This window comes from Sander vitreus, chromosome 13 (assembly GCF_031162955.1).
Source record: "Sander vitreus isolate 19-12246 chromosome 13, sanVit1, whole genome shotgun sequence".
In the NCBI taxonomy this organism is placed as follows: domain Eukaryota; kingdom Metazoa; phylum Chordata; class Actinopteri; order Perciformes; family Percidae; genus Sander; species Sander vitreus.
Genome location: NC_135867.1, coordinates 13,842,974 through 13,853,232, shown reverse-complemented (window position 1 = coordinate 13,853,232; position 10,259 = coordinate 13,842,974). Strand labels below are relative to the sequence as shown.

At 38.5% G+C, this 10,259-nt stretch overlaps 1 protein-coding gene across 1 annotated transcript in view; it reads right to left on the bottom strand.

Moving 5' to 3' along the window:
• Nucleotides 1-2,738: 2,738 nt before the first annotated feature.
• Nucleotides 2,739-10,259, bottom strand: part of b3glctb (beta 3-glucosyltransferase b) — a 36,928-nt gene continuing 29,407 nt past the window's right edge. The window contains exon 15 of the mRNA XM_078266138.1: nt 2,739-2,975. Coding sequence (XP_078122264.1) covers nt 2,973-2,975 — 3 coding nt within the window. The 3' untranslated portion in view covers nt 2,739-2,972. The remainder of the gene's footprint in view (nt 2,976-10,259) is intronic.

Sequence of the window (10,259 nt, the reverse complement as noted above, 5' to 3'; positions counted from 1 at the left end):
ATTGTTAATTGTGATTTTGTTGATGTCAAGTTAAATCCCCTCTACCAATGATTAGGTAGCCTCATCTGGGAATGGATAAGCTTTCTTTCTTTATTGATTTATTTAACATTAATACACATAGCTATTAATGTGCCAGAATTACTGGAAAAGGCTATTTTTTACTGTAGTCCCTGCACATACGTCACATAGTCCCCCTAATAAAGAATATACAATTCAAAGTAAAACAGCTTTTGAAATAGGCAATATGCATGTAAGAAGAGGGAATAGTAATGTTATATTATAAAGTTTGCTTCTGTTTGTTTGTCCTTATTTTGCAAACCTTGATTGAATTAGTGATCATGTAAAACATAAATATCTCTTTTTAAAGCTTCACACTAACTGAAGTCACACTGAATGTCTTGTATTTTGTCGTAGAGTAAGCCTGAAACCTTCAAATCAGCCCAAAGTTCATTGACCACATCCAACCCGTTTAAACCGACAGCTGTGAGAGTCTAAGAGGGTCACAGTGAGGTTGAAAACATTTCATTCATTCATTCACGACATTTCTTTACTGTTTAATGTGACCGCTTTACAAAAATCAATCAATCTTGCTTCAGATTCAAAGATATGGGGTAAAAGTAACTCACAAACTTCACAATCATAGTAAGTAAAAACAATTATGGAATGGAAAACATGTCAACCCTGAGGCACAAAGGTAATTTCATCAGAAAAATATCACCTGATGAGGCTTAATTTGGTGACATTAAATTTGATTGTCATCCAAATGGTGTTGTTTTGATGCAAAACCGCAAAAGTAAGTCCCAAGAAATGCAGAATGTAGAGAAAATTCAGAGATGGTCCCTGAAAGAAAGCCTTCACGTTACTTCATAGTTTATTGTGTTTCAACATGAAGTACTTGACTCACTAAAAGAGATATAAGATCAGAGATAAGATCAGATAAAAGTGCGATAACGAGACTTGCCCTTTTATTTTGTGCTTGATAAAAACTTGCAGTAGGGATGAGAACTTGTTTTATTCTTACTTTAAAAAAAATATATATATATTTTCCACACTGTTCCAGTTGTTCTATTGTCATTTACTTTTTCTAGTTAATAACAAACCAAGGATTTGAGTCTGAATCTGTTGAAAAGGGTAGAAAAAAGTATATCCTGCCACTTAGCCAATGAGCTGGCCTTGAAGCCGATTTCTATAATCCCTGTTTGTTGTTTAGGCAGGACTGTGTTGCATTATTAGACAATACAGGAGAAATTAGTAAGTGCCACATTTCCTTGCATGTTCATGCATGTGTGGAGCAACAGTTGTTCTCATGCTTATTGTTTCAGTCTCACCATGTGGCCTGGAGTTGGAAATGTATCCCATGACATTTTTGTTCTACCACTGAAGTCACAGAAAGCACATTTTGCTACAGTTCAAATGAATGCATATTATTTGATCATAAGATTCAAAAGACTATTGCTTTGAGACTTAAACCTGAATAACATGTTTTTTTGGCCACTTGGGGGGCAGTGGAATGTGTTTTCGCCTTATAAGCTTGATAGGCAGAGCATGCAAGCAGTTGCCTATTTACACATCCAGCAGACACTGAGCAACTCTTTATCATTCATTTGGAGTCGTGTCTCTAGTTACTCCATAGGGAAATATCTGGCTCTTTAGCATCTAAATGCTTTTCTTTGTCCATCTCTGTGTGGTGCAGGGCAGGTAGTGTTTGTGATCCAATAACCTTTTGCCCAAAACTGTTTACTGCTGCAGCTGAAAATGGAAATTCTTAGAGAGAGTGAAGCAAAACAGTAAAATTGTGGATTGTAAAACCATAACAATGAGCTGAAATACATTATAAAAGGTCTGTAGAGCTGAGAGGCGCTGCAGAGCTGCTTGATAGTTATCTGTGAGTCAGCTCCAGCATTGGCTCCCAGTACAATACATAATCTCCTTTAAAATCTTGCTTATAGTCTATAAAGCACTTAATGGTTTGCTCCTCAGTACATATCTGACTTGCTCACTGATCATTAGCCCACCAGGCCCCTCAGTGAGCACTAAGCAATGAGAGCAACATAAAATCAAGGCACACCAAAGGGAATTTGGGGTTTTGCGTTGCCCACGCACTGACTAGCCTGAAAGCAACAATCAACTGCATTTAAGAGCCCTGTTACAAAGCCATCTCTTTTTCATTCACAATATTTAAAAAGACAAACCGGTCCCCCAGAGCAGCATGATCACCAGGAGAGTCTGCTACAGCCTGAACTCTGCAAACGGAGATCCCGTTAGCGCTAGCTTCACAGCAGAGCGTTCAGTTCCATTCAAAATGATGTAATTTAGCGGTCTTATCAGCGCCAGCCGCATGTGTAAAACATATCAGCTGTGGATGAGAGGGAGGCTGGCTGCTGAGAATCACACGTTTTGTCGCTGGTGATTTTTCTTTGGTGCTTGCTATAAACCTCTTGGGGGGGGGGGCGCCACAACTTTCTCTATGCAGGAAGCATCAGATGGCTCAGAGTCAAAAAAGAGACCAGAGAAACAACTTAACGGCCCACTGTCCGCTCAGAATTAACATAGAGATTGAAAACAACCAAATTAACTTTCACCACGGATTAACCCTCACCAGCTGAAATGCATTACATTTGGAGGGACAAATATACACAAACATACACAGAATATCATGGTTTGTTGGACTCAAAGCATCACAAGGTGTATAATCATGTGGTTAAAGAGAAAAGGAACAAACATGTAAGCTGTGTTTATGTTTATTCATGAGGAGTTTGTGAGCAGCTGGGAGTGCAAACCTTGGCTTTCAGTTAGGAGACACAGTTGCATTCATCAACATTTATGAACTTGACAGAGTTGAAAACAGAAACGATCTTTTATTATTGCACCAGTTTATCCCTTGTGTTTTTCACTCCTCCTGTGTCTTCCATGTCCCTGGTTTGCCTGCAATCTGCTCATCACCTCTTCAGCTGCCAACCCCGGCTCTTCTTTCACTACAGGCCAGATCCAGAAAGTCTGCTTTAAATAATAGGCCCACAGGGTTCAAGGTTTGTGTACACATATACGATTAGTTACTAGATGACATCACATTACATTGTAGCAAAAAATTGAGGCAAGTAAAACTTTTTTTACCAAACAAGCCAGCGTTGTGGTAATGCAGAGGTCTCAATGAAATGAATGAGGGTACTGCGTTTTTCACATAGGGCTAATGTCAGTCTGAACACAGCCTTCAAACATCTTGCATCCCCATCATTTATCTCACCAAGACAAGTCTAAGAAATGTTTTCTTTCTAATCACATTACTTAAAAACTAACTAAACCTGAAAACGAAATAACAGCAAATACAAACTGGGACTCTCTGAAAACCTTCATCCAACAATTCTTTCTGTGGCTCAGTGATGTCTGAGTCTAATTTAATTTCATAGGAGAAGTGTCTTCTCACCAGATGGTGGTGTAAACGAGAATGTAAAAATAAATCTTACCAATCATGCACATCCTCATGATACTTTTCACAGTTGCTGGAGAAAAAGAAGGGACTTTGCACACTTCCTAAACACTCTCACACACACTTTATTGATTGTATTAGTAGGTGAAGATATAAAATATCACAGATTCATGCCCCCCAGGTATTGATTCAAATGGCACTTGGATCTGAAAATGTTTTCTACAGGGTAACATGTAGTACTACTACTAGCATTACACACTCTCCCATAAGCTCTTCTTCCTCTACAAATAACTCTGCTAGCCCACTGACCAGCTCTATCATTCCAGTTATAATCAACAATAGACCATACAAAGTGGTGAATCCCCTAAGTAATAAGAAGCAATTAACTGCAAACATAGTCAATTTAGCATCCATTCCCCATCAGCCACAGCCTGTCCCAAAAAATGAGACAGATAACTCTTTTAATACACTAACAATAGCCCTACTGAACATCAGGTCTTTGGCAGGAAAATCATTTTTAATCAATGATTTTATTATTGCTCATCCCATAACTACGGTGTCTGTCCCCCGACTCAGATCAGTTAAATCAAAGGTAAACAAAAGAGGGGCTATACTTAACAACCTAATTGGAATTAAAACAACCACTGCAATGATGGAACAGAATAGGAAAATTAGATGTGGACAATTAAATATCAGATATCTGTCTTCTAAAGCAGTACTAGTAAACGATTTGATATCAGATAATGAAATTTATCTATTTTGTCTTACTGAAACATGGCTGTATCATGAAGAATGTGTTAGTCTTAATGAAGCCACTCCTCCCTGTCATAATAATACTCAAATTCCTAGAGGCTCAGGCCGAGGAGAGGGAGTTGCAGCCATATTTGATTCAAGCATGTTAAGTAATTGAATTTAATTGAATTGGATTGAATTTAAAATCCTTCTCCTGACCTACAAAGCTCTAAATGGTCAAGCACCATTATATCTTGAAGAGCTCATAGTACCTTATTGTCTCACTAGAGCACTGCGCTCCCAGAATGCAGAGTTACTTGTGGTTCCTAGAGTCTCTAAAAGTAGGATGGGAGAAAGAGCCTTCAGCTATCAGGCTACTCTCCTGTGGAACCAGCTCCCAGTCTGGGTCCGGGAGGCAGACACTGTCACCACATTTAAGAGTAAACTTAAAACTGTCCTCTTCGATAAAGCTTATAGTTAGGGAGTGAGGAGTTGCAGCATCCGCCTAGCCCGGCCCACCTGCTTCTCGTCATACTCGTCAGATTCATTTACCATATAATCAATAATATAATCAGAGTAGAGGGAGGCAGGCCAGTACAGCCAGATCCGGTTGGGGAGAGTTCTAGCCCGACCAGGCTCCTCTCCTTAACCTGTCTCTCTTAGTTATGCTGTTATAGTTTTAGACTGCCAGGGGACTTCCTTCCTTTGACACACTGAGCTTCTCTCTCCTCTCTTTTTCCAATTGTGTACATCCATGTCCCAGAAGTGCTTGTTACTAACTTAGCTCTGGGGAGCTTATTCTCCGGAGTCCTTATGTTTTTTTTTCCGCCCAGCATCTTTCCTTGGATTAAGGTGGCACTTAATCATGGTTGCAGCTGTCACCGTGGTCCTGGTGCACGCCCTGCTATGCCCTGTTACACCCTGCTATGCTCTGCGGTGCCCTGCAGTGCCCTGCTATGTCCTGCTCAACCTGCTACGTCCGACTATGTCCTGCTACGCCTTGCTATGCTCTGCTGTGCCCTGCTACGTCCTGTAACGCCCTGCAGTACCTTGCTATGCCATGAACTACTACAACTACTATTTCTAGTCATAGTTCCATTATCTTTATTGTGACTATTATTGCCACTATTCATCACACCCCAAACCGGCACCTTCAGACACCACCTACCAAGAGCCTGGGTCTGTCCGGTTTCTTCTTAAAAGGGAGTTTTCCTCGCCACTGTCGCACTAAATGCTTGCTCTTGGGGGAATTACTAGAATTGTTGGGTCCTTGTATATTATAGAGTGTGGTCTAGACCTACTCTATCTGTAAAGTGTCTTGAGATAACTCTTGTTATGATTTGATACTATAAATAAAATAAAATTGAATTGAAATTGAGTTGTTTCTCATTTTACCCGGAGGTGTGCACTTAAACTCCCAAAGGGCTTTCCACTGATGGGTATTTTAACAAAGGACTTGTTTGTGCCATCCAAAGAGACCTGCATTTCATGTGACTTTCTGCTCCTCTGCTCCATTACAAAAGGTAGTAAACTGGGGAGGCTAAACCAATTTTTACTACTGCTTCTTTCTCATTTTAGCATGTGTTAGCTAGTTTGGAACAGCCCTGCATGGATTATGTGCAACTTGTAATAAGCAGAATTGGATATGGTATGGCAAAATGACCACCCATTCACTTTAATATGCCTTGCTAACCCAGTACATACACCCAAACAATTTTTTTCTACTGATTGGTTTCTGTGTCCTTTCTCATGGCTTTTCCTTCACAGATTGCACACACAAAAAAAAAAAAAAATATATATATATATATATATTTATATATAGACGTAGTTTGTTTCACATATTTTTAGACTACATGGATAAAAAAAGGTCATAAGTGGTCCTCTGAGAGATCCATGGAACTGCTGTCTGACTTTAGTAGCCCCATGTGTCTCATATACTGTACAGCTGCAAGATTAACCTTTCCCTTCCCTTCCTTAATACTCCAAGGCTATAGGTTCTCCCTCTTCCTACCAGCAGTCCAACCCTGCCTCCTCAAAATTGCAATTATATACCAATTTGCAACAGCAAAGTCTCAGAAATGTTCATACAACATATCTGCAATGTACAGTATATCGCTACGAACCAGATCACATTTTCTGTAGTACAGAGCTCTGAGTGTCATTGTGTATCCTCCTGGTTACTTTAAAGAGGGACGATTTTATTTGTCCAAAGCAAGAAAATAAAGTTTGATTAAGACACGTGTATGTAGCAAAATATTTAAATTATAAAAATTGGGTCTAATTTAAATATGGTACATACAGTATCTGTTGTTTATTGGCAGGACTATATACACAGGTGAAAGGTTTCCTCAGACAATTAACACTTGTCTTAACATTCATTACATCGTAAAGCAAAAGCTAACAAATGCTATTTTCCAGCCAGTTGAATTAACTCATTAAAAAGCCATTTCTTTCCATGTTGTGATTTGTATAAAAAATGGAGGTTGTTGCAGAAAGTGAAACAAATTCTACCTGGGAACCCATATAAAAAGGGAGCAGCCAATCATAGCTGTAAGAAAAAAAGAAAATAACTGCAGGCTTACCAGGCCGTTGCCAAGTGTTTAGTACTGAAGCCATTATGTGTGGATTCTTAATTTGACATTCTTGATACCTCCGCAGGATGGTGCCACTGTGGCAGATAAATGAATCAGCTAAAAGCATTATATTGGCCCAGTTGCAGTGTCCACTCTTAGGGACTCACAGCCCACGTTTCCATCCATATTTATTGCAACTTGTTATGCTGTGAGGTAAACAGGTACTAATTCTCCAGTCGGGTGCCATATAGCCATTGCTGAAGAAGAGGCAAGAAGATGACGTAATTAAAAGAAGGCCAGTCAAATCTCAAATAATAAAAAAAAACAACTGTTGATTGATTTTGAAACAGTAGCCTTATGTTGTTATTCAGCCTTACTGAGGCTATTGCATGGTTAAATCAATGAATTATATTTAATGAAAAAAACATGCCTAGAGCCTTCCTTGCCACTAGGGGGCCCAGACAGAGGCAGTAAAGAACATCAACTGCCTACATAATTGAAATATTTTAAAATATATAATAAACATTATTTAATGTAGGCTACATTAAATAATGTTTAGCATTTTAAAAATAAAAAAAATAAAAATCTAAAACTGTATATATAACATAACACTCAACATTAGCACCATCTTTTTGAGATGCTTTTGGGTGCAGCAAAGCACAAGAAAAAGAAAAAGGAAGAGAAAGAAACAAAAATGATGGAGAGGGGCTTTCCACAAGTTTCTCTCGGGCCCTTCAAAGGCTAGTCTGCATAGTGTCTATCCATTTAATCCAGCTCTGACAAATACTGTTTCTGCTTCTTAGAGTAATCTGTAGTGTGGGACATATTTTGGCTCAGGACTCACCTTTAGATAATTCAATAACATTTAATGTGGCTACGAGAACACACAGCAGTAAGCCCTGCAATAAAGAAATGACCTCTGCCAAGTTCAGCACTGACACTGGCATATATGTGTAACTGTAATGTGGTTCATAAACACCACCTAATACGTATCATTCCCATTAAATACCATTTGATCTTTACCCAGGCTTGTGCACATGCAGTTGGATGCATTATAATACCAAATTTGGAAAATAGCTGTGAGACAAAAAAGAAGTGAGGCAGTAGAAAGAAGTGGGAGGGAAACAGAGACAGATACTGTAGATTTATCTTTGCAGCAGACTAGCATATTATCAGGAACTCGTGACGTCATGAATTATTAATACAATAGGGCTAAAACTTCTGGTCCCATTTAAAATGTAACATGCAGCACACTAATGTCTCTGTGCATCTGCAGTGGCAACATGTCAACACAATGTTCAGTGCATGCCAGGAGTTATTCTGAGATTAATTGTAATTCAATTCTTTGGGTACCCTCGTTCTGCTTCAGTTAGTAACTTCCTACGTTTTTCAAGAACAACATTTTCATCTCACTTGAATTTTAACAATTTCTCATATAAGAGAAGTAAAAGTTCTGTAAAAGTCTGAGTTGGAGAGTTAGTACTGAATATTAAGCTTATAATCAACAATAATCATTTGCTGGTTCCAGCTATTCAAATGAGATGTTTTGACGCTTTTCTTGGTTGTACATGTGAATGTCTTTGGGTTTTTGGACTGTTGGTAAAACAGAACAAAACATTTGAAGACGTCACCTTGGGTTTGGGAAATCATAATGGGCATTTTTCACTATTTTTAATATTTTATAGACTAAAAGGTAGATACCACAATTGACAGATTAATCGATAATGAAAATAATTGTCAGTCACAGCTCTACAGGGCTGTATCTTCATCTTTTTGTATATAAAAAGTCCCGGCATATTTAGTGTGAATCGTTCCTGGACTGTTTGTTCACATTTAATGATTTACTTAGATTGTGTTCTTTGTATACTTAGAACAATAATAGCATGCAGACTATTAACAATACTGGCAAAGTCTTTTTAAAGTCTCATTTAGATCATATTGGCATATGACGATGTCCACAGTGAAACATCACAATGGAATTATACTTCTATTATAATTTTACCTGTCATTGGTCGATGACTGTGAGCCATTGGTGATGGACGATGACCCAACCCTATGAGATTGTTTTATCTGTGATAAAACAGTATAATTTGTGAAGGACTCAAATCACAGCTGTGTTTTCTTGGAACCAAACATAAATCACAGGAACGTCAAGCATGTTTTCTGTGTATGGAGCAAGTTCATCTCAGACAAACTTAGTCACGAACTCCTTTAACATCTTTAAAGAAACTTTTCTGACTTCTGCAGTGCTATCCTGTCACAACCACAGGTTGACATCTGTTGTTTTTTGTTAATAGTTGCCAAGCCTCAAGAAAGCAGGTGTTAGCCTGTTAGTATGTATGAGTCAGTCTGAGGGCAGACCCCACAGGAGAGTAGAGATATGGACGCATAATCCGTGATGGACAGTGAATTAATATCCTCATCCCAAGTATTTTGGTTTAGTTACTGTCTTTGTTTGTGAACCTAAATAAACTAAGTGAACGGTTGTTAAAGGAGAACTTTACTGATTTCATAGATCAAAGTGTATTTACAGGCCTTGTATATGTAAAAAAAAAAAAAAACATTGGATTAAGGCTTTTGTGGCTCCAGACGGAGCTTATTAAAATTTGATAATTTTCTGCAAGTTACTTAGGTCAGTGTCAGGTGAGGCTGAAGAAGTTTGAAAATGAAAAAATCTGGCGATGTGGAGTTAGAAAATAGCTACAAGGCTACATTAGCCGCTACGAGCATAACATACCAATATATCCTACTGAACTGTCAGCGGTCAAGTTGCATTTTGGGTAATGTAGGCGGCAAGTTTTGACGAGTAAGAAGAATGCATTGAATAATAAAGATAATATATTTTGTTCTGCTGCATCACTTTTGATTTTTTTTTAAACTGTCAATTGTGAGGCAATGCTAAATCGATGGAGTTTCTTTAAACGTTAAAGGTGACCATATCGTACTGGACAACAAGTTTTCCAAAACATACGACATTATAGGTTGTTTATTCAGGAGAATTTCATAAATTAGCGCCCCCTAGCAGTAGCAGGAAACACGACCCACATGAGCGTTTTCCATCAACATATCTAAACCTGAGAACGTTACAGTCGCGGTTTGAAATATTTGTAAAATGGTCACTGTTTGGTTAGGTTTAGGCACAAAAACTACTTGGTTAGGTTTAGAAAGAGATTGTGGTTTGGGTTAAAATCAGATGTTACTTGACTTCCGATTATGCATGTGTCGCAGAACATCACGTAGCTCCGTTTGTTCCGTTTGTTCCAAAAAGTTACAAAAACTTGCTGTTTACTTTTATTTCCAAACAGGACATAAACCCTGGTCACCTGGGTAAAAGTCCTGTGTTTGTTTACCCCATTCACCACCCCAACCTGCCTCCTTTGGCATTCTACTTCATCATCGTTCCCAGAATGTAATTCTGCTTTGCTCCCATCATAACTACTACGGCCTATACAGGGCACAGTCATTATAAATGTAAATCTGAGTCATATTTGCTGCTTGAACAAAAGACTTATGTAGGCGTTTTTCAT